This window comes from Megalobrama amblycephala, linkage group LG20, assembly GCF_018812025.1.
Source record: "Megalobrama amblycephala isolate DHTTF-2021 linkage group LG20, ASM1881202v1, whole genome shotgun sequence".
In the NCBI taxonomy this organism is placed as follows: domain Eukaryota; kingdom Metazoa; phylum Chordata; class Actinopteri; order Cypriniformes; family Xenocyprididae; genus Megalobrama; species Megalobrama amblycephala.
The window spans coordinates 21387066-21410250 of NC_063063.1; the positions used below are offsets into that span (position 1 = coordinate 21387066).

Consider the following 23185-nt stretch of genomic DNA (forward strand, 5'->3'; position numbering starts at 1 on the left):
GAAGCAGTTTTCAATCAGCTGAAAATTACCAACGGCTGATAGCACAAAGGTGAACCACTTGTACCAGTCAAAGCCACAAGCTGTGCTTCGCAGACCTACAATGTATTCCTGTATATTACACACATTAAACCAAGTAGGTGTCATAACAAAAAAAACAAACTATTTCCTCATTATGTAAAATGCTCTATTGGCTAATTTTGAACGTTATGCTAACTGTTGACAACATCCTTTTGTGTCTGTGTGAAGCTAGTTAGCAGCAGGTTAAGGTCAAGGATACGTCATGGGTTGTGGAGAGAGTCAGTTTGGTGTGAATGGGGAGGCTTTGTCACTCTACCCACACACCCTCAGGGGTCAGCAGCAAACTGGACGTCCCAGTCTTGACTATGAGGGCCATGCTTTGTTTTTCTCCTCTCATGAATCACACTGCCTTACAACAGAACTGACCTTACTGGACAAGAGCTCAAAAAAGGAAATGAAACAGAAAGTATAGCTTAATATGTGTCATTAACATTTAATTAAAACTCCACATAAGGCTATAAAGCACGGGTGCAAGCAAAAACAACCTCCATTCAACCACATTACATTCCATTTAGTCCAATAAAAACACGCTATTTGTCTTTGTTTTGTGGTATATAGAGGACAAATGAGTGAGTGCTGGTTGTTGATTAACTTACTAACAGTCACTCTCCTGTTCATTAAAAATTTGGTCATCATACTTAAAATTTCAGAGATCAAATGACATTTATGTAATGCTACAAAAGAGCTGAGGATGAAAGATTAGATTTCTAGTATCCATTTTTTAGTCCAGGATGCTGATTGGTCAACAGGGCATTCCAGCCGTGCTAAAATACAAGAAATACAAACAGCTATAATGTGCAACATCCATTCACGTAGTTGTGCATATCACTGTACATCACAGATAGATGAGCTATTAACCATAACACTAGGTACATTTACATGTCAGGGACTATATTTTTATATAAATCTGCTTAATTACATAACTTCATAAAATTAATAACTTTTTAAAATTATAATTTCAAAAAAAAATGAAGGCCAAAAGAAATCCTTAACATGAATATATTTTATAAGGTTTATTTTGATAAATATTTTATATTTTGAAAATGATTAAATATAAGAAGCCTAATATACAAAAATGGTTACTTAATTATGAAAATATTTAGGACAAACTTCCATTACATCCTTAATACATATATAAATATATATATATATATATATATATATATATATATATATATATATATATATAGTTTAAAAAAAATGGTAATAAAATATGACAAGATCTCAGAGTTAAACTGTGTCAGAAAAAAATTATCTCAATTAAGTCAGATAACATTTAAGCAAAACATGGTCAAGTCAAAGTGTCTGAATAATTTTTGGTCCCAAATTTTGATCAGTTTTACTGGTAGTCTGCTTTATGAAGAATTTTTGGGTATAATATGTCACCGTTTACTTTATTTTGCTATCCTCACTTACATAAATGAACTATAGTATCCTGCACCCACTAGTAAAAAAAAAAGAAAAAATTATATCTAGTGTCTGAATAATTTTTGGTTTGACTGTATATATATATATATATATATATATATATATATATATATATATATATATATATATATATATATATATACTAAATACTGAAATTTAATAAAAGTGTGTCCATAATATTTTCATAATTTAGTAACCATTCTAATAAATAATAATAAATGCTAATAATACATTCTAATAAATCCTTTGCTGCTGGGAATATATGTAGAGATAAAGAGGTTGCGTGCACTTTGCTGTAAAAACTCTTTAGCCTATTTACAATGCATCCTCTTGTAACTTACTGGTTAAATATAAACTTCTTTAGTTTCTAAACTAGTGCAATGAACTATAAAACTACTCAACCCATGTTGATATTTCTCTTTACAGTGATGTTTACTTTCCTCTTACTGTGGAATGGTAGTGTTTTTGCCCTCCCTTTAGGACAGACAGGCCCAATTCAGTTTGGTGATGCAACACTAGGCAATATCTGTCTTTCTCCACAAGCTGTGTCCCTATCCAGATCAGACAATGGATAGAGAAGAATGAATGTTATCAAATAATAAAAGTTTGCTGTGAATGTTTCAGTAACACTGGATTACTCATTGCCATGACTAAGGCAGACAATCACTTTTCTTTAGCATGCACAATGAGCTGAATAACATTCATATACAGTATAGATAGTTGACTTGAAATTTCAAGCAGTGATACTAGGTTTTTTATAATCATACACATTTTTATGACCTTATTTATATTATACATATACTTTTAAAAATTAATTTGTCTCATTACAAGAACAGCAAAACAACTGCTGATTAATTGCAAAACATGCAAAAGAAACAGATTTTACACATAGAGATATACATCTGTATCTGATTTAGTTTTGAATTGGACACCAAGATAAGTTTCAAACACATTGCTGCTGCTGTCTATTATTACTAAGTCAATGGTAATAGTAACATCTCTGCAATAGCTGTGAGAGTAAGACATGCTTCGAGACATGGTAAGCACAATAGGAAGTCACAGCTTAGGAGGGCAGGATTTAATTGAACATTCTTGGCCGCCCCCTCAGAGGCAGATAACATCTATCCATCTCTGCATGCATAAATAGCTCCTGAGAAGAACTCCTGTACGAAAGATAAAATCCCTGATAGACGGCAAACAAATAAACAAGTTCACTGGACATAACATGGGAGTGTGTTCAATGTTCAATATGTACTCAGTGTATTCAATATCTGCTAGTTCACTAAAAATGAAGATAATGATGTTTTAAAGTTGAAAATATATACTACTTGATGGCATTACTATTTGTAGGAATTTGTTTACAAAATGTGGTTCTAGCACATACATTTGATGCAAACAGCAAACATTTCCAAAACAGATTGTGGCTTCACCTTTAACGTCAACATCATGTTCACAAGAATTCACAGGTTGTTTTTGGTTTCTCACCCACGAAGAACTGCCAACTATCTGAACACACACAAAATTTCCAATGAAACAGGTAGACAGAGCGGGATATATCTATATGCTCCTCCCCTTTTTTCATTTTCCTCATAATCTCTAACCATTTCTCCTCCATATTGCTTTAAAATATAGCATTGTTTATAGTCCGAACATTTTGTGGTTTCAGTTTCTGAAGGCTAATGACGTGAACGAGCATGGTACTTACACATATGTGGGATTTATCAACAATGATTGCTTACTCATGTGCGTAAGAACTGTGTGATAATAAGGATTTTCTTGTACTTAGGCACATTCTAAATTTCATTCGTAGGGCAAAATATAGAACCTTTTCTACACACTGTTGATAAATGAGGGCCCTGGACTGGAGCAGACTGTGCTCGCACTTTGGCGGTTCACGTGACACTAACGTGAAAATGGACTGCATTTGCGTCAATGAAAAGCATATTTACACTGTCTGAATCGTTCCCTATCCTCTTTATATAGCACACTATGTACCATATAGAAACTAGTAAATGTGTGAACAAATGACCGATTTCAGCTGCAGCTTCAGCGTCTGTTTATAGTGTAGGAGTGGGCGGGACTTTAGATTCTAGAGAGCATTTGATTGGACAGAAGGTTTGATGAGAAGCTGAAGTGTGATGTGATGTCATGAAAATCCGTGATCCATTTTAGCGGAAGTGAGAGACTGTAAGCTTTGAATGCTTATATCTCCTAAATGCGAGTTTTGTCATTGTTTTGGAACACACCAGCTTATTCAAAACCTTAAGACTAACATATTCAAAATAAATTTTGATTTCAGGGGGATTTTAAAATGAATATATTATTTTGAAAAGTCAAAGTCTATAGCTGGAACAGAAAACAAAATAATTTAATATTACTTCAGATTTTGCATGCATTTATATTCTCTGTGGCGCTCCCGACGGGTTCAGAAAAATGTCCACGCGGAAGATGAGCAAGGTGAGGGAGTATTTTGAAAGCCTACACAAAACTTTTCTGTTTTCTTCTGTCATGTTTAACTAGTACATAAGAATTAAACTTGCTTATAGGCTTGTTAGGGGGTTAGACTAGCTGACTGGTCAGTTGCAAAATTGCAGATGGAGTGATAATAACTGACATGATCCATGATAACATGATATTTTTAGTGATATTTGTAAACTGTCTTTCTAAATGGTTCGTTAGCATGTTGCTAATGTACTGTTAAATGTGGTTAAAGTTACCATCGTTTCTTACTGTATTCACGGAGACAAGAGCCGTCGTTATTTTCATTATTAAACACTTGCAGTCTGTATAATGCATAAACACAACTTCATTCTTTATAAATCTCTCCAACAGTGTAGCATTAGCCGTTAGCCACGGAGCACAGCCTCAAACTCATTCAGAATCAAATGTAAACATCCAAATAAATACAATACTCACATAATCCGACGCATACATGCAGTATGAATGCAGTTAAATTAGCTGTGTGAACTTTGTTTATGCAATGATAGAGTCGAGAGCTCGGGAGAGGGTGGGGAGCGTGAGAATTAAAGGGGCCGCAACAAAAAAAAAATTAATACAAAAAAATCTATGGGGTATTTTGAGCTGAAACTTCACAGACACATTCAGGAGACACCTTAGACTTATATTACATCTTGTAAAAAAACATTCAATGGCACCTTTAAACGTTAATGAAATTAGTCGTTGTGCACATCACTAGTTTGTAGCAACATGAGGGTGAATAAATAATGAAAGAATTTAAAATTTTGGATGAACTATCCCTTTAATATTGTCATGTATTCTCTTCCCATGATGCTCAGCTGAGCATTTGTCCAAACATTTTCTTTGCCGTGTGTTTTCAGAGATTGACTTCGATGCCCTTCTCTGGAGGGACCATGGGAATGTGGAGTCAGCTGACTCTAGTCCTACGAGGGCCAAGTTTCCGTTGGATACAGTTTGGACCCAAGCCCATTAAACACTGCAGACGGTGAGAACGAGCATGTTACATCCCTGTAAGCACTAGAACCGCTCACACTTCCTCAGAGTAATGAAACCTAGGTTTGACAGTGACACGTTAGACTGTCTATCACACAACAGTCACTGACTAAAAGGGCAGAGTGTCACAAAATATGCTTAAAAATGATCAACAATTTGACTTTGATTGAAGGAATGAGGGCGAGGACAGATCTTTGTGCTGAGGGTACCTGTGTGGCTAACACTGCAGCAGAGAAGGGAAATTTCTTTCTGATGTGAAAAAAAAAAAAACCCCACTTCCTTCTTCCAGGACAAACAATGATTGCAAATAAAGGTGTCTGGTGGTGTTTTGAGACCTACACTATTTCTGGACTTTCAGTTTGCAGTTAGACAAAGAAATTCTTTTTGCGGCTGATATGCTGAGCAAGTGTTTGATGGAACGAGGAAGACCTCAATAAAACCATCTCATTCTATGTACATTGTCGCTGTGCTTGTTTGTCTTGAGTGCTTATTGAACTGATTTTAGACACATGCTGATGGTAAATTGTAAGGTTAAGCACCACTCTTCCCAGAATCAAAGCCACAGAGCGTTTGCTGTATCAGAGCTGACATAATAAACACAAGTTTAAATCGAGTGGACGAGGAGCATTTTGATGCTGCTCTGGCATGCGTTAGAGTCCTAAGTGGTTTGATTTTTAAAGGCAATTCCTGTCTGACACTTAAAATACAGCCAGGCTCCAGCTGTGGCTCATATACTTAGCTCAGCTCAAGGCGACGTGTCATAGCACATCATTTATTTGATTCCAGAGTCAAACCCTCAATCTCTAAAACGACGGGCTGTCGGCCATGTGGGAGGGCGATCACCGCAGTGGTGGCATGTTATTTGGTGTTTGCTTTTGCATTCTCTATTCTTGTTTAAAGGGAACAGATGACACTAAACATCCTGAAACCACAGAAAAGCAGAACAGAACCACTGATCTGTTGTATACCTCTTAAAAGAGCACTCCATAAAAACACTAAATGTCACATAGGTCAATAAATATGCTGCATACACAATACACAAGTCAAACATGGATCTTTACTATACAGATTTTTTAAGTAAATTGATTTCACTAGCTCTTGCTATAAATAAATAACCACTGTACAATGTCCTTCTTTAAAAATTTAAATTAAAGCGCATACGTCGTAAGTACTACATCATACGTCGGGTCAGAGGTCACCCTCTCTCGTGAAACGGTGTACAGCTGTTGCTTGAAGCCAGTAATTATAGTTTATAAAGACTTAAATGTAGATATTTTCTAACAAAAACCCATCACTTCGCTTTAGAAGGCATTTATTAACCTACCGGATGCGCCTCTTCGAGCTTCAAAAACTTGGGCACTATTTAATGCCATTACAAAGCTGGGAAGAGCCAGGATATTTTTTATTATAACTCCGATTATGAAGTCATATACACGTAGGATGGCTTGAGGGTGAGTAAATTATGGAATAATTTTCATTTTTGGGTTAGGTAACTATTCCTTTAACTTCATGTTCATTTAATGTTTGATATTCTATAAGAATCATATAATTCATTTTTTATTATTTATTTTATTTAAGATCTATTTATAAATATTAACAGTCATAATTTTTTTTTTAATGGACATTTTCCACCATCTGACCCTTAGATTTAAAAATGCCATATTTGTCCACTACTATAACCATGACACTTTAAAAATACCCCTTTTTGCATGTTAAATGAAAAACTGCAATGTTACGTAACAGTCGGGATCATTAATATGTACGCCCCCAATATTTGCATATGCCAGCTCACGTTCAAGGCATTAGACAAGGGCAGCCAGTATTAACATCTGGATGTGCACAGCTGAATCATCAGACTAGGTAAGCAAGCAAGAACAACAGCGAAAAATGGCAGATGGAGGGATAATAACTGACATGATCCATGATAACATGATATTTTTAGTGATATTTGTAAATTGTCTTTCTAAATGTTTCGTTAGCATGTTGCTAATGTACTTTTAAATTTGGTTAAAGTTACCATCATTTCTTACTGTATTCACGGAGACAAGACTGTAGTTATTTTTTAAACACATGCAGTCTGTATAATTCATAAACACAACTTCATTCTTTATAAATCTCTCCAACAGTGTGTAGCATTAGCTTTAGCCATAGAGCACCATCAAACTCATTCAGAATCAAATGTAAACATCCAAATAAATACCATACTTACGCGATTAGACATGCTGCATGATCAACACTTTGTAAAGATCCATTTTGAGGATTATATTAGCTGTGTGAACTTTGTTTATGCTGTTTAAGGCAAGCGCGAGCTCCGTGGGCGGGGAGCGTGGGCATTTAAAGGGGCCGCAGCCTAAATCGGCTCATATTTAATGATGCCCCAAAATAGGCAGTTAAAATAATGAATAAAAAAAAATATCTATGGGGTATTTTGCGCTGAAACTTCACAGACACATTCAGGGGACAGCTTAGACTTATATTACATCTTTTAAAAAGACGTTCTACGGCACCTTTAAAAACTAACTACATGTAACTACATGAACATAAATTAGCTGCGTTGTTTCTACTAAAAATGAGTATTGTCAGCTTTACTTAGTAAGTGTTTGTTCAGTCAACTTCACATTGCTGAGTGAAATGCACAAATTAATGTTGACATAACTAACTGAGCAGTGGATCCGTAGTTCCCAGCATGCTTTGCAAGGGACTGCATTAGGAGAATAAATTTAGAGAGTAAAGTGTTATTTCATGTGTTTTTCAGTAAAGGGAAAGATGTTGTTAGTTTATGTTAGTGTTTAATGTTCAGTTATGTTGGACATTTAGAGGATTTTCTGTAATGTTTTTGAATTTTGTGGTTACCATTATGCAGAAGAGTGTTGTCTGTGTTTAGGCTGTGAGCACTCATTTAACATGTTTAGGATGGAATTCCTGCTCTCAATTCAATTGAGTTTGTTCAATGAGTTATTTGAGTGCATTTTGTAGAGAAAATAGTTTATTTAATAAGGTAAATTAAGTCAATAAATGTGTTCACCTTACATAACAAACATAACATTATTAAGTAAACTGCACATATAAATATTATGTAACAGTGACATTCAAATGATTTGTATTTACTAAAGAAATTTTGATGACTAAATTGTCATTTGTACAAATTACTCAATATAGTTGTGTAGAACCACTTGAGACTTCTTTTTTAAGTAAATCCAACAATTCATTTTTTTTGAGTGTATATGATTTAACATACTCAGCATGAACAGCACAGTCCATGAACTCTGTTAATTGATGATTTTTGCCAGTAAACATATAATCTAAACAAAATTGCTACATAATCAGAACTGCTTCCACACAAAAACACACAAGCTCCTTTAAACGCCACCAGAAATAAAGAGGTAATTATTCACTGGTTTCATCATGTTTTAATGAGACATCATAATATAATAGTCTGGCTTCTTTTCCTCTCAATCGTAAAAACCACAATGAAGCTTTACTTAAACAAATATATACGTGCACACCCAAATGACATTACTCAGTAAAACTGCACCAATTATATATAATTCTGTACTACATAAATTAAAGCATACTGTCACATTTCAGCATAATGCTGATCACACCCATGCTCTCAAACATTCAGCAACAAGTACATTTTGCCACATATGGCCTAATATATGTCTCAACTCAGGAATGTTGCATTACGGTCTCGCCCGCTGGCTCCACTTTATGCTTTTCAGTTTATTTAGATTAAGCAATCAGAACCACTGGCAACAGAAAATCAGATTGTTCAGAAAACCTGAGATACAAATTCCATTTCCTACAATTACTTCTTATCAAAAGGAGCCAAAATGTTTTCTTTTGTCTGGACCATTTATAATCACAAGTTCGGAGAGAGACCGAGTTATGGATGAAATCTGCAGAGACCTATGGCCAAATACATTTGACTACTTTAATATTGTATTATAATCCATGGAGAAGAGCAGCATCTTCAAACTATACGCCAACACACACAAAAGAACAACCTTTTTAACTCCTGGATGAAAAGACTGCTAACATGGCTAATCGTCTTTCAAAGGTTTCTCATATGATGGGTCTGGTCTCTGATTGAATACTTATAATTTACATTAAACATGAGCCATTGAATCTTTACAGTAAAAACTGAAGTGAGAACTCTTGGCTACATAAACCCCTGTGTGGGTGCAGCTATGCACCACATCATCTATTCTTCTGAAAAGCACTGCAATTCCTTTGAACATGACTAAACTGCCCTGGGCCTTAAATCTTATCTCATAGAGGGAAAATCAACACTCTAGAGACATTTGCTGTGTCAATCACCCTGAGTACTCCATAAAACAATACATACACACCATTGTTTTTAATGTTAAATTAAACTTCACTGAATAAACTTGAAATAAAATAAAATGTAAATATTAGAACAAAAAGTGAATATTATTCATTAACATTAGCCAAACACAATACAACTGAAAATGTTGAGAGAACGACACATAAGTTGACTTCATAAATCGATTTTAATGGTTTTGTCACCATTATGGTGATTAGTATTCATTTTGATTGGGCGCTTGGAACTTCATTTATATTACTATAATTCTTTTCCTATTGATGCAGTGATGCAACAAGACATTACAGTTATTTGTGGTTTCAATGGCAGAGAAGTAATTTAAATAGTGCTTATATTTTTATTTAAGCCTGGAAGTACATTGTTCCTCATATCACAGATACAATTAAGTTAACAAAACTTCAATGGCTTAAGTAAAAGTGGCTCAAAAGACTTAAATTATACTTGATACAGTTAAATTAAGCAAATTGAACAATTTCCAAATGACAATTGGACCATAAAAAGTAGGAAGTAGGTTGTTCTAGGAAAGGGACTGAAAAGTAAGAGGGATTTGTGACTTCAGCCAAAATGGGAAGTGGAGGTGGAGGAAGTACATTTTAATAAATTATTACAGAGAAAAAAACTGTGCACTGATGAATTATGCACAATAAGAGCAGGAACATGCATAAAGCAAACAAAAATAATATTTCATGTTGACTTTATGTTGTTGCGTTTTAATTAAAAATAAAAAAGAAACTGAGGCATAAAACAAACTTTTCTCACACAGCCTCTCCCATTTCTCCTTTCTAACTGTCTACAGACACAAAAGACAATGATTTAAACTTAGAAACCCTCCCCAGTTTGCTGTTTTCTCACAAATACTTCTGCTGTGCTACTTTTGGGTCTTGGCTGTGATTGTAGTTGGACTTAGAAATATATCCTTGTTTGTGACAATATGTTTTATTTGTTTACGTTGTTCCTCTTCATTACAGGCACAGCATTTTGACTGCACAGATGATAATTATGAATAACTGTTTTGGAGCACCAGTGACAGTTTCACATGCAGTGTTATTTAATTTGAAATGGAACGGAGTTCATTTGTGTGAACGAGTCACTCACCACAGGAACACACTATTACCCAAACCCCTCAGATATAAAAAAAGGTACATAGATACAAAGTCTATGCACGTTCCCCACATAGACACAGTAATGTGCACAGTTCAGACACAGCAAAAATAGACCTGTCCATATACTGTATGTATGTATGTATATATACTGTATGTATGTACTTTAACACCCGCCAACTAGGGGCGTATAACACAGCCACTCCCAGTAGCAACTTTAGCAGGATGAATTTTATATTCAGTTAAATAAATATCTTTCAAAGTGAAGCACAATGTCAAATATTACAGATTATGTGGAAATGTGAATTAAATGTTGTTTGACCAACATTAAACAAGGATTTGATCATGCTGTAAAGTGTAACAACAACAATCACCAGGCAGCTGGCGCCCTTTGCCAGCATTTGTTATAATACATAATGTACAAGTTGATTATTATGTGTATTACAAACAGCTTGTGCATACCAAATTAGTTCTTTTTTTCTAAGCTTATTGTGCTTAAACAGTCAAATACACACAAAATTATGTCAAAATGCCTGTCTTGACTAGTATTCAAAACTTAAAATGGATGTGTTTCAGTTTATTATATCTTTGCATTCTGCATTCGGCCGTCTGTATCAATAATGCTAATCAAACAACAAAAGACAAAGAAAATAACTCACTGCTCTTCTTGAATGAATAACTTTTGTGACTTTAATTGTAAGGATTAATCTGTATTTGATTTTTTACAGTTTCTGTAGCCTAGTATTTCTTACCTGATTACTACTGTTAGAAATACTTGAAAAACTTAAAGCACTGTTTAAATCATGTAATTCATCTAAAGCTATCTTGGCTCTTCAGATAACTCGGATTAAACCGCTCGATTCTTATGATGTGTCCTGTACTTTTTGAAACTTGAAAATATTGATTACTTAGACTTTCAATAGATGGACAAAAAATTATGAGATAATATTTTAAAAAATCCATACGCCAGTTCCCCCCCGTGGTATTCTCAATTAGCGATATTTTTCAAAGTATCGTATTGAAATGATTATATATATAGCTTTGCAAATTTGTTTTGATAGGGAGTGCTTTTTCACACAGTGCTTATGTCTCTTTAATATTTACACAGGAACAATGAAACATTGATTATTGTGAAAAAGACTATATGGCAAATGTTTTGAAAAATGTCAAAGATTAACTCCATTTACATGCATGAATGTTGACCAAGTTTTAAAGTTGTCAGGAAAATGGTTTAGCAACAAATTTAGTGATAACCTTTTGTTTTTAGTGCAATTTCATCTGGATTGACTCACTTTAAAGATCCCCTGAAATGATTTGACACAGTTTTCCTTCCAGTGTTGACATGTTTCCAATTAAAACAAGACATTTTGCATGGTGGGGTGTAGTGAAGGGCTTGAGCTATTTTTTTTAATGGCCAAAGTCTTTAGTTAATCATAGCACAGCAAAAACATGATTTGCTACTTGCTATTGGCAAAAAAATTGAATACACCCCTGTGCAAAAAAATTAATCATTAATATTTTTGGGCCCATTTTCCTGGAAGAGAATATTCTTAGCTTTAATTGTTAATAGTTTTTTGTCAGCTTTCAGAGTTACACTCCCAAATACACTAAGCAGCACAACTATTTTCAACATTGATAATAATCAGAAATGTCTTGAGCAACAAATCAGCATATTAGAATTGTTTCTGAAGGATCATGTGACACTGAAGACTGGAGTAATGATGCTAAAAATTCAGCTTTGCCATCACAGGAATAAATAACATTTTAAAATATATTCAAATAATTTATATTTCAAATTTTTATATTACTGATTTTACTGTATTTTTGATCAAATAAATGCAGTATTGGTGAGAAAAAGAAAATTCATTGATTTAAATGGTAGCAAAGTCAATTTTAATAGGCACAACGTTCACAAACTAATTTTATTATATAAGCATCATCTAGTATAAAGAACAATGCAGCCAACAATGCAAACGGAATAGGTTACATAAACATTGCATTAATGTTAATTTCATTTTAATAAGCAGTGTTAATTTGTAGCATGTATACTATATGACCTCTCACGACTCGCAAAACAGGTGTCATTTTCCACTGGCTGTGCACATGTTAACGTAACTCTCTCAGCCCAGCTGTTGATTGGCTCACCTCTGTTTCACTTGGCCACGCTGCCTCTGACCTCATTGGTTCAGTGAAGGATAAATGAGTGATGACATGTCTGATTGAAAGGACTCAGTTCACGCTGTTTAATTTTTATCTACACCGGGCCACCGAAGGGCCATGAATATGGGTCAAATCTAGTGGACCAACTTCAAACCATTACTTCTTGCAATTCTTACTTGGAAAATGGACATACAGTTGAAATCATATAAGATAAGACTTCAAACACACAACACAGCCAGCAGCAGTTGGCGGCCACGACTCTGTCTCACACTGTGACTGACTTCTCACGAATGCTGATGTAAGTTATTCGGTTATTGTGCTGGCTGATAATTTTGAGATTTTGTGCTGCAATAGACATAACAAGACTTCAACGGAAAAACAAAACAATAACAAAAACAAACCTGTCTTTGTTCTGTCTGCATCAGAAATCTCAAACGGAACAGCTTTGAGCAAGAGAGGATCTGAAACAGCACTGACTCACAATTACAACCAGCTCAACTGCATTATTTGGCCGGCTCAGACTTGACAATCTTAACCCTGGACAAATCACAACTGACACTCCTGCTAAGAGATAAGCATGGAATTATCAAGCCATCTCAAAATCACAACCTCCACGCCTGAATTAACCACCCTTAAATACAGATATGGCGATAGCATTGTTGCGCAAATTACACTCTAAACATGGCCAACTTGAGAGTAGCCAGATTACAAGTTAGAGCAGTTTACCACTGAGTTGAAGATTGGTGTGTTTTTTTAACTATCAGATCTGTTGTTCTCTGTGAGTCTGTTGAGCACAACAGTGATCGCCCACTTTTTCAGCAGTCTTGGTTCCGGAAGTATTTTTCTCATTCATTTTCTCCATAGGGATTTCAAAAATTCCTCAGTAAAGAGAACCAAACCAGCTTCAAGATGAATCACAACATTACTTAACTTTGTTTCAATATTAAAATAAAAAATAAAATGCATGAATAAATGAATAGCAATAAATAAGTAAATAAATAAATAAATTGGGCTCATTTACATTTACTACAAAAGTTTGTTACATAGATTAAAAATAAATGTCTTTTACAAGGCAATTAAATATTCATCTCATAAAGCAATGCAAATTATGTAATTGAATAAAAAACTTAAGTACAGTATATAACTACTGATTTAAAGACATTTATAATAAATAAATACATTTAAAGGTGCCCTAGAATCAAAAATTGAATTTACCTCGGAATAGTTGAATAACAAGAGTTCAGTACATGGAAAAGACTTACGTTGAGTTTCAAACTCCATTGCTTCCTCCTTCTTATATAAATCTCATTTGTTTAAAAGACCTCCGGAAAACAGGCGAATCTCAACATAACACCGACTGTTACGTAACAGTCGGGATCATTAATATGTATGACATATTTGCATATGCCAGCCCATGTTCAAGGCATTACACAAGGGCAGCCAGTATTAATGTCTCGATCTGTGCACAGCTGAATTATCAGACTAGGTAAGCAAGCAAGGACAATAGCGAAAAATGGCAGATGAAGCAATAATAACTGACATGATCCATGATATGATATTTTTAGTGATATTTGTAAATTGTCTTTCTAAATGTTTCGTTAGCATGCTGCTAATGTACTGTTAAATGTGGTTAAAGTTACCATCGTTTCTTACTGTGTTCACGGAGACAAGAGAGCCGTCGCTATTTTCATTTTTAAACACTTGCAGTTTGTATAATTCATAAACACAACTTAATTCTTTGTAAATTTCTCCAACAGTGTAGCATTAGCCGTTAGCCACAGAGCACAGCCTCAAACTCATTCAGAATCAAATGTAAACATCCAAATAAATACTATGCTCACAGGAATCGATGCATGCATGCAGCATGAATGACGAACATCTTGTAAAGATCCATTTGAGGGTTATATTAGCTGTGTGAACTTTGTTTATGCAATGTATAACTGCACTTATAGCCGAAAGCTCGGGAGGGCAGGGAGCAAGAGATTTAAAGGGGCCGTGCAGCTTGAATCTGTGCATAGTTAATGATGCCCCAAAATAGGCAGTTAAAAAAATTAATTTAAAAAAATCTATGGGGTATTTTGAGCTGAAACTTCACAGACACATTCAGGGGACACCTTAGACTTATATTACATCTTTTGAAAAGATGTTCTACGGCACCTTTAAATAAATAAATGTGCACAATATAGGTGGAGACTGACTTAATTACATAATTTGCAAAGATTCATGGGAGTGGAAAGTCTTTTGGCATATTTGTTTACATGGTAACAGCAACTATTATAAAGTCCCCCTGTGGTGAAAATCAAGTTTTTAATGTTGTTAATGCTTTAAGACAAACCATGTGCAAATTCATAAATCGATGGTGTTTCTGACATCACAAACTACCTTGTAACCAATCACATCAATGTGCTGGTGGGCTTTAGCATATCATTAAGTATGAGCGCTCTGAAGCAGGACAGTCTCAAGAGAACCCAGGTTATCCAGGTATATTTTTCTGTTGATATGATAAATCAGGTAGATTTAGCAATATGTAATAATGTATATTACAATGTAATGATGAACTATATGCCATTTTCCACTGACGTTCTGAGTTGTTCTAAGCTTTTGTAAGGATGCTGATTTTCAGAAGGCAGCTGTCTGACTCTGAGATGATGAACGGGAACATTGTGTAACATTAGCATCACATTATTAGCTGTTTGATAATGTAGTCAAGCAAAAGGCTAATCATATTAATTACTGTTATGTGTCCAACGCTGTAAAAAGCGATACCATTGTGCAACGTAGTGTTGTCAAAAGTACCGACTTCGGTACCTAGTCGGTACTGAAATTTTAAAAACGTGACGCTTTGAGCGCTGTTGAGCGGATTCGTAAACATCTCTGATTGGCCGTTGTTTTCACGGCTCATCGGATATGTCTGTGATAGGCTTCAATGATCAACGCTGTAAAAACGTTGTAAATAGTCATCAATTAATCTCTTCACTAAGCGCTTACACAGATACACACGGGAGCGTTTGAAAGCAGGCGTCTATCGCGGATCAGTCCACTGTTAGACGCCTGCTTTCAATCGCTCGCGCTCCCACTTTCAAAACGCTTTCAAATTCAAACACTTCCGTGTGCTTTCAAATGCTCCCACGCGTTGATCATTGTAGCCAATCACAGGCATATCCGATGAGCGCGTCAACACAATGGCCAATCAGAGATGTTTACGAATCCGCTCAACAGCGCTCAAAGCATCACGTTTTTAAAATTTCAGTACTGATAGGTACCGAAGTCGGTACTTTTGACAACACTAGTGCAACGTTTACCTCAGTAAGTTGACTGAGTGGATCTCTGAGCTTGTGCGAGTGAGTGGAGGCGGGGCTAATTAGCGTATTCATGGCTCCGTGTATACTAAATAAAGCAAGGGTGTACAGTTGCATTCAAGCTTTTTAAAGGCATGAAGAATTTTTTTTCACAGGAAAAACATTTAAATATGTAATTTTGGTGATCAAAGATGATTTTTAAGGAATAAAATGGTTGACTACAGGGGGACTTTAAAATTAGAGGATCCAGAGTTGCCCAATTCAGGATCTACAGAAACATATATCATCGCTTAATAACCTCAAAGCTCATTGTAGGTCTGTTTTCAAAGGTTTATTTTATTTTATAAAAATGTAATTCTCTAAGGAACAAAATAAATGGGATTTATCCTTCTGGAACCTGATTCTATTCCAAGCAAATCCCAAGAAAAGTGCTGAGTCCTGGCTCTTTTTCTATGTATTTCAGCTGTATTTCTGCTCTCTCCGTTTACTAATAAGCATGCTGCTTCCCTGTTGACTCTCTTCAGAAGTGAGCGTAATGAGGGCATGAACTCAAGGACCCGTTTTGGAAAAAAAGTGCTGATCTCTTATTCTGGGGCGCCTTTGGAGCTGCTTCCAGCACGCAGGCTGTCTTTATTAAGATGCACGAGACGTCCCTGTGTCTCCAGCAACATTCTGGAACGCTGACACGCTCTGAGCGCTGGCCCAGGCAGCAGAGCCCGTGGGTGGGACCGGAAACATGCTGGTATCATGCCGGACCTCAAGGGTGAGATCTGGTTCCATAAGCTGCCTTTGAAGAGAGAAATCAAGGAGAGAAAGGAGGAAACCGGAGGGATAAGAAAAGAGCACGGGTTTATTCGGGCATATCTGGGCACCTATTGGATTTAGGTGCTTGGTGCTTGGACTCATTTTGAATTCCTCTGGAAATTCTAGATGTTCCCACCTGTAATCTTTAACACACCCTGCTATTGCATCACATAAATTAAATGGGAACAAGAGTTTGAACTAAGCCTCTTAGACTCACAGGCTCAAATGTCCACACAAAAGCATTTTCATGTAAAAGGGACACCAAATATGCCAGAATCAACAGATTTGTGATACTAACTGTGAATTCTGAGGCTCAAAGCGCTGTATTATCCAAAACCACAACCCAAAGCTATATCCCGAGACTCAAAACGTGCACGTTCATGTTATCTACACAGTTCTGTGAACTAATCCCATGAGTTCTCATCATGTAAATAGCATTACAGAGCTTGTTTTTACTATGTTATGCTACACACAAACAAAGCATCATATGACAGTGGAAAATATGTCACCCACTCAGTGTTTTATCATGGGAGAAATTATGCGATACTCCTCAAAATGCCATCTCTCTCCTCCCACTATGCCTTTTTCCTCCCTCTATCTTCCTTCCCTCCCTCTACGTCTTATCTCACAAAAACAAAATTCACAAAGAGTCTTTAAGAGTCATGGCCTCACAGAAGTCTAACCACAACAACTGCAGGCCTGTTCCTGACAGCATTTACCAGGCTTCAACACAATGCTGTCATTAAACCATCACAGTGTGCAAAAGCGTCTCACCGGATTTAATCAAGTCACATTTGTCTGCTAATTAAAGGAATAGTTCATTCAGTCATTACTTACTCACCCTCATGTTGTTTTGGTGATGTTTACCAGAATATCAATGCTGTTTTTTCCCATACAATTCAAGTGAATCTGTGGTAGCGGCAGATGACATAACTGCAGTGTGCGCTTGTAATAAACAGAACCTTACTGAGTGTTGGTGTGGATGCTAGTTATCGTTATAGTTATATTTATAGCTGTGAACATGCCTTTAGAATAGTCATGTTGAGAGCAGTTTTTGGAACTTGACAGCCCCTTGTCACCATTCACTTTCATTATATGGAAAATCACAAAGTGAACATCCTGTCAAACTCCTTTTGTTTTCCACAGAAGGAATATAATACTGGAATGACATGAGGGTGATAAAATTACGATATAACTTTCATTTTTGGGTGAACTGTCTCTCTTTAAGACAAACAGAAATGCAAAACAGTCATTACAGCACAACTTATGATGTGCTCTCAGCTAGTCATAATATAATTTGAAAGGATGCTGAATACTGAAGGAGCAAAGAGTGATATATCTCATACATGGATCCATTATTTCAAACTAAAATAATGTTACAGACATGGAGACATATTCAGTCAAATTCAGTACAGAAGCTGTCATGAAGATACCAAAAACTCATAAACTACAACAAAAGCTAGTCTACTTCACTTACTCAAGTTTGCACATGAAGTGGCATAATGAAGTGAGCCATTGTCTATTCTGGTACAGAGGTTTTTATTGTCCAAACACCCCGTTTCACTGTATCCGTGAACTTTGGTCTATTGCTTCTAATGTATTTGACAAGTCAAACTAATAGCCACCACATTACAGTTGACCATTAATGCCTGATTATTGTTATTTTTTAGCATTACACATGTTGAAGCTAGAAACATTTCCAGACAAAAACATCAGTTTGCACAAAAGCTGCTGTTCCTCCCATACAGAAGAGTCTTATCTTAGTTCAGTCATGAAATATTAGGGGTCTGCATTCCTATGCATATAAAAGCTTAAACCACAGGAATCCAAGGAATCCTGGAAGAACAATTGTTGCTACTGGACAGAATCTCAAGTGAGCGTCTCTAATACATGCTTGTTTATTTATTCATTCAGAACTAGAATACTAATACCGAGAAAGAATGCGAACCACACAGAGTGAACGAGCACAGAGCAAAATTCAACTTTCACTGGAAACTCAATTTCCTCCTGCTGCATCCCTCTGGAGAGAGATTCTGCAGATTCCCACGATCCGTTATCCCAAATAGTGAGGATTTGGACAACAGTGGAATGTTTAAAGTTGTTTACAGGCGGCTGTTTGGATTGTACGAAAACCTCCTTCTGACATGACACCATGCAAACAGACTCCGAGCGATAACTTCTCATTCCACTTACCTTTGTGCTTATCCATTCTCCACACGTGAAGAAGACTTTCCAGCCTGTCAGCTGTCTTAATATGAAGCAGATGAGTCCAGACAGGTTTGTGTCAGGTTTACTTGGTTAGCCCTGATTCCTCGGGCTGATTCTGAAGTGATGTGATGAGATGTTATCCTCTCCTCTTCTACAGCTCGTTCAGATGCGCCTCGCGCTGTTGAGCGACTGCCACGCCTCCTCTGGCGCACGTCATTGCACAACACCAAGTCCATTTGCATTGCAGTGAACACGCTTTGAAAGAGTTGTGCAATCTTACTTAATGTGAATACTAAACATTAGATTATATTTCAGTAAGTATAGTACTTTCAAAGTAGCCTGTATGCAGTAAGCTAGTCTATATATTAGCTATATATTTTAATCAATACCACACGAGCAATAGTGTTGTTGGACTCCATGCTAGAAACTTATGGAGTCAAATTAATGCCTTAAAGTTTTGCACAAAAATAAAGTTTTGCAAAACAAAAAAAAAGAATTGAGCAATAAAAAAATGTTTTGCAAACAAAAATAAAGAATTGCAAAGGAAAAATAAAGTATTGAGCAGAAAAAAATAAGTTTTGCAAACAAAAATAATAAATTGCAAAATAAAATAACGTAGTGCAAAAATAAAAATATAATCAATTACAAAACTCAATGACAGCTGTAATCCTATTTTATCTTTGCCACATATTTTTCATGCTCAAACCTACTAAATCATTTGCAACGCTCATTTTATTCTGCGTTTCAGTCAAGCGTGCGCTCACAATACTGGTTTTCTTTTGCGCTGCACTTTTCTGTGCGGTTCCCTTTATGGCACTGGTTTGACGTGGGGGTGGAGTCAAGAAACGGGGGCACGCCCCGCGAAACACGTCATCGGCAGGAGACGCAGATCGGAACAGAACAGATCAAGCCCTGCATCCCAATGTGCATACTATCCACCCTATCCGCCCTAAATAGTATTGAATATTACTAGTGTCACATACTATTTAGGATGGATAGTATGCACATTGAGACGCAGGCAAGCATAGAGACAGAGCGCATTTATTATAATCTGAAAACCACGCCCACCGGGGGAAAAACAATCCAACCGTCTCCAGGCTGCCTTCTTGTCTTTTCTGACTCATTAAAAAAAACAGAACAATGCCTAAAAGGTGCTGTGTGACAAGGCGTACAGCTAACAAGCTAAAAAACCCAGAAATAAGTTTTTATAAGCTGTCGACCCCAAAAAACAAATGTTTAAGGACACAAAAGTGGATACAGGCAGTGAGACAGAGCGCAACGGGTCATATTACTATAAGAAATGCATTGGAGGGGGTCGTAATCGGCGACAACATATGCTAAACAAACCAACAAAAACAAACCATTCATTATTTTTAACCATGTCAAAGAATTATTTCACCTGTCGCCGATTACGTTCCCCTCCAATGCATTTCGCGGAGGCGTGCCCCCGTTTCTTGACTCCACCCCCACGTCAAACCAGTGCCATAAAGAGATCCGCACAGAAAAGTGCAGCGCAAAAAAAACCGGTATCGTGAGCGCACGCTTGACTGAAATGCAGAATAAAATGAGCGTTGCAAATGATTTAGTAGGTTTGAGCATGAAAAATATGTGGCAAAGATAAAATAGGATTACAGCTGTCATTGATTTTTGTAATTGATTATATTTTTATTTTTGCACTACTTTATTTTATTTTGCAAATTATTATTTTTGTTTGCAAAACTTATTTTTTTCCGCTCAATACTTTATTTTTCCTTTGCAATTCTTTATTTTTGTTTGCAAAACATTTTTTTATTGCTCAATTCTTTTTTTTGTTTTGCAAAACTTTATTTTTGTGCAAAACTTTAAGGCATTAATTTGACTCCATAGAAACTAGAAAACTAGAAAAACCTGCGCAAAAATAGAAAAACCTGCGCTTTTACATTGTTTTCTATGTAAACGTGCTCAGCTCGACGAACGTGTTTGTTGCGCTTGCGTAGTAGTTTTAACTTTAAAAAAGGGTCTCTAGACCTGCATCCCAATTTGCATACTATCCACCCTAAATAGTATTGAATATTACTAATGTCACATATTATTTAGGATGGAAACTCATTCTGAACGGCCCCTAAGCTCAGGCTGTGTATATAACAGAAATGGGTCTCAAAACTGATTTGGAATCGACGGGATGCCCTAATAAACATACACATGCACAAACAAATACATTCCACATGCAAATATTGGTTTAAATAATCACCTTTTTTAATTGATTGTTTTTATGGGTTTGTTTTATTATTAAATTAATTATATTTTTAGGTACTCGGCACAATAAGGACAGAGTTTTCAGTCTTTTAGATGTAGCTAGGCCAAACCTATGATCTAAAATATTGTCATCCTAAAATTTAAAGGCAGTTCAAAATTTTCATGTTTAAAGACCCAATTTGTAGAAAATATGTAGAAAATATTTATCTAATATTATTTGTTTTTTAATTCTTTTTTAATCAGTTTTTTTCTAAAATTTTCCACTGACCCCCTAGCACTCCCTTGCGGGACCCTTACATTAGAGGACATCAGATAGGACTACATGTGATTTCAATTAGGCCTACATGCTTAAAGCATTCTCCTCTTCAGCTACACTAGCTACCCAAGATTAGATTACTTATTGAACTAAATGAATGGTTTACATTAATCAATTAAGATAAAACAAAAGGCACCTGATGTAAGAACCTAAAGTATTCTGGATTACTATTGCAAAATCATACATACAGTAACTGGAAAACCAAAAAAAAAAAAAAAAATATTGTTTCTTGAGCAGACAGCTGTTTAGAGGGCTTGCCTTGTCCTTCTTGCTGTCAAACAGGACTGTAAACACCACAGACATTTGTTTCATATTCACATTAAAAGTCAACATATTATGTGTTTTTCAAAGACTCATTCTTAAATAATCAGGCCTACATTCTGTACCCCAATTATGCTTATTGCTTATGGAAGACCAAAGAATGAATGAACTCTAATAAGAATGGATTAATTAATATATGCTGGACTTCTTACATTGTGTATATGTGTTGACTTTACAGCCATCAAATGTTGACACTTTTAAGATTGATTGCACATTAAACTTTAGAAGACAAAGGGAAGATTTCAAATATTCACAAAATTGTAACCATCTTGGTAAATAAAATGATTCTGGACACACTTTAATGTAATAATTTGAAAGAATTACCACATCCTATCTGATCCTATAATCTAATCAAAGTGTTGTCCAAACTCACCTTACCTTTAGCACACCTGTCTGTAAGGGGTGAACAGCTTTTATTTGCTTCCTGTCCCTCCCATTGGGTGCACATGCAGAACTAACTAAACAGGTTAAGGGGACAGGTTAGGGGTCCATCACAGCTGTCGTAGTGAACAAGTGAACCTGACAGGAATATTTACAGCCCAAACAAACTTGTTTGCAGTAGATACTGACAATTATACTGGCCAGTCCATCAGGAACATCATCATATCTTTGTGTCAATTGGTCAGCGAGTGTGAGAACCCTTTCCTGTCTGTGAAGGGGAGTCACATGCTCTGAGAAGCTGACCCCTCCACCAAACCCCAAGGGGTTGCAAGAACTTTCCATCTCTACACTTCCCTGACAAGGCCTTTTTGTGAACTAGGGGATTAGATGCATATAAATCATAATTTGTAATATGTTTGTTTTCTTAGCATGTAAGTAGGTCAGTGGTAGAACTAAGTTCCCTTTTAACATAATACAGTGATGTATAGGTTAATTTCCCATATGTAACAGGTATAGAAATTATACAGGTAAATGTATTGTTTAGTATTCACACATAATTGTTCATTTACATATACCTGATGTGGCTGCCTGATCTAAATGTTTTCCGCTTTAATTGTTCTGTTGTCCTTCTGGGTCAACATAACTTCCTTTTCTGTCTCCTCCTTTTCCCTTTTGCATTGTAACCTCATGGAAGACAGAACAAGGGCAATTCACATCTAAGAGAATGATTGTTTGTTCTTTGTATCAGGAATAGAAGATTCAGATAAACTGCTGCCGAGAATCTTATTGTCCAACAACTCAAAAGCAGAGATTAAAGTATTTCATAACTGGAGTCAATGTTCTTTTGATCTGTCTACCTTGCTAGTACAGGGTTGGACCCCCTTCAGAACTGCCTAAATTCTTCATGGCATAGATTCAACATGGTGCTGGAAACATTCCTCAGAAATTTTGGTCCATATTGACATGATAGCATCACTCAGCTGCTGCAGATTTGTCGGCTGCACATCCATGATGCGAATCTCCCCTTCCACACTACATC

At 36.0% G+C, this 23185-nt stretch overlaps 1 protein-coding gene across 3 annotated transcripts in view; it reads right to left on the bottom strand.

The window, feature by feature from the left end:
- afap1l2 (actin filament associated protein 1-like 2) overlaps nucleotides 1-19110 on the bottom strand; it is a 45742-nt gene extending 26632 nt beyond the window's left edge. The window contains exon 1 of one of the 3 annotated variants that reach the window (XM_048170542.1): nucleotides 18879-19110. In XM_048170542.1, the coding sequence (XP_048026499.1) occupies nucleotides 18879-18894 (16 nt within the window). In that variant the 5' untranslated portion in view covers nucleotides 18895-19110. The remainder of the gene's footprint in view (nucleotides 1-18878) is intronic. The other 2 variants (XM_048170541.1, XM_048170543.1) reach the window with 2 other exon arrangements.
- Nucleotides 19111-23185: the final 4075 nt, after the last annotated feature.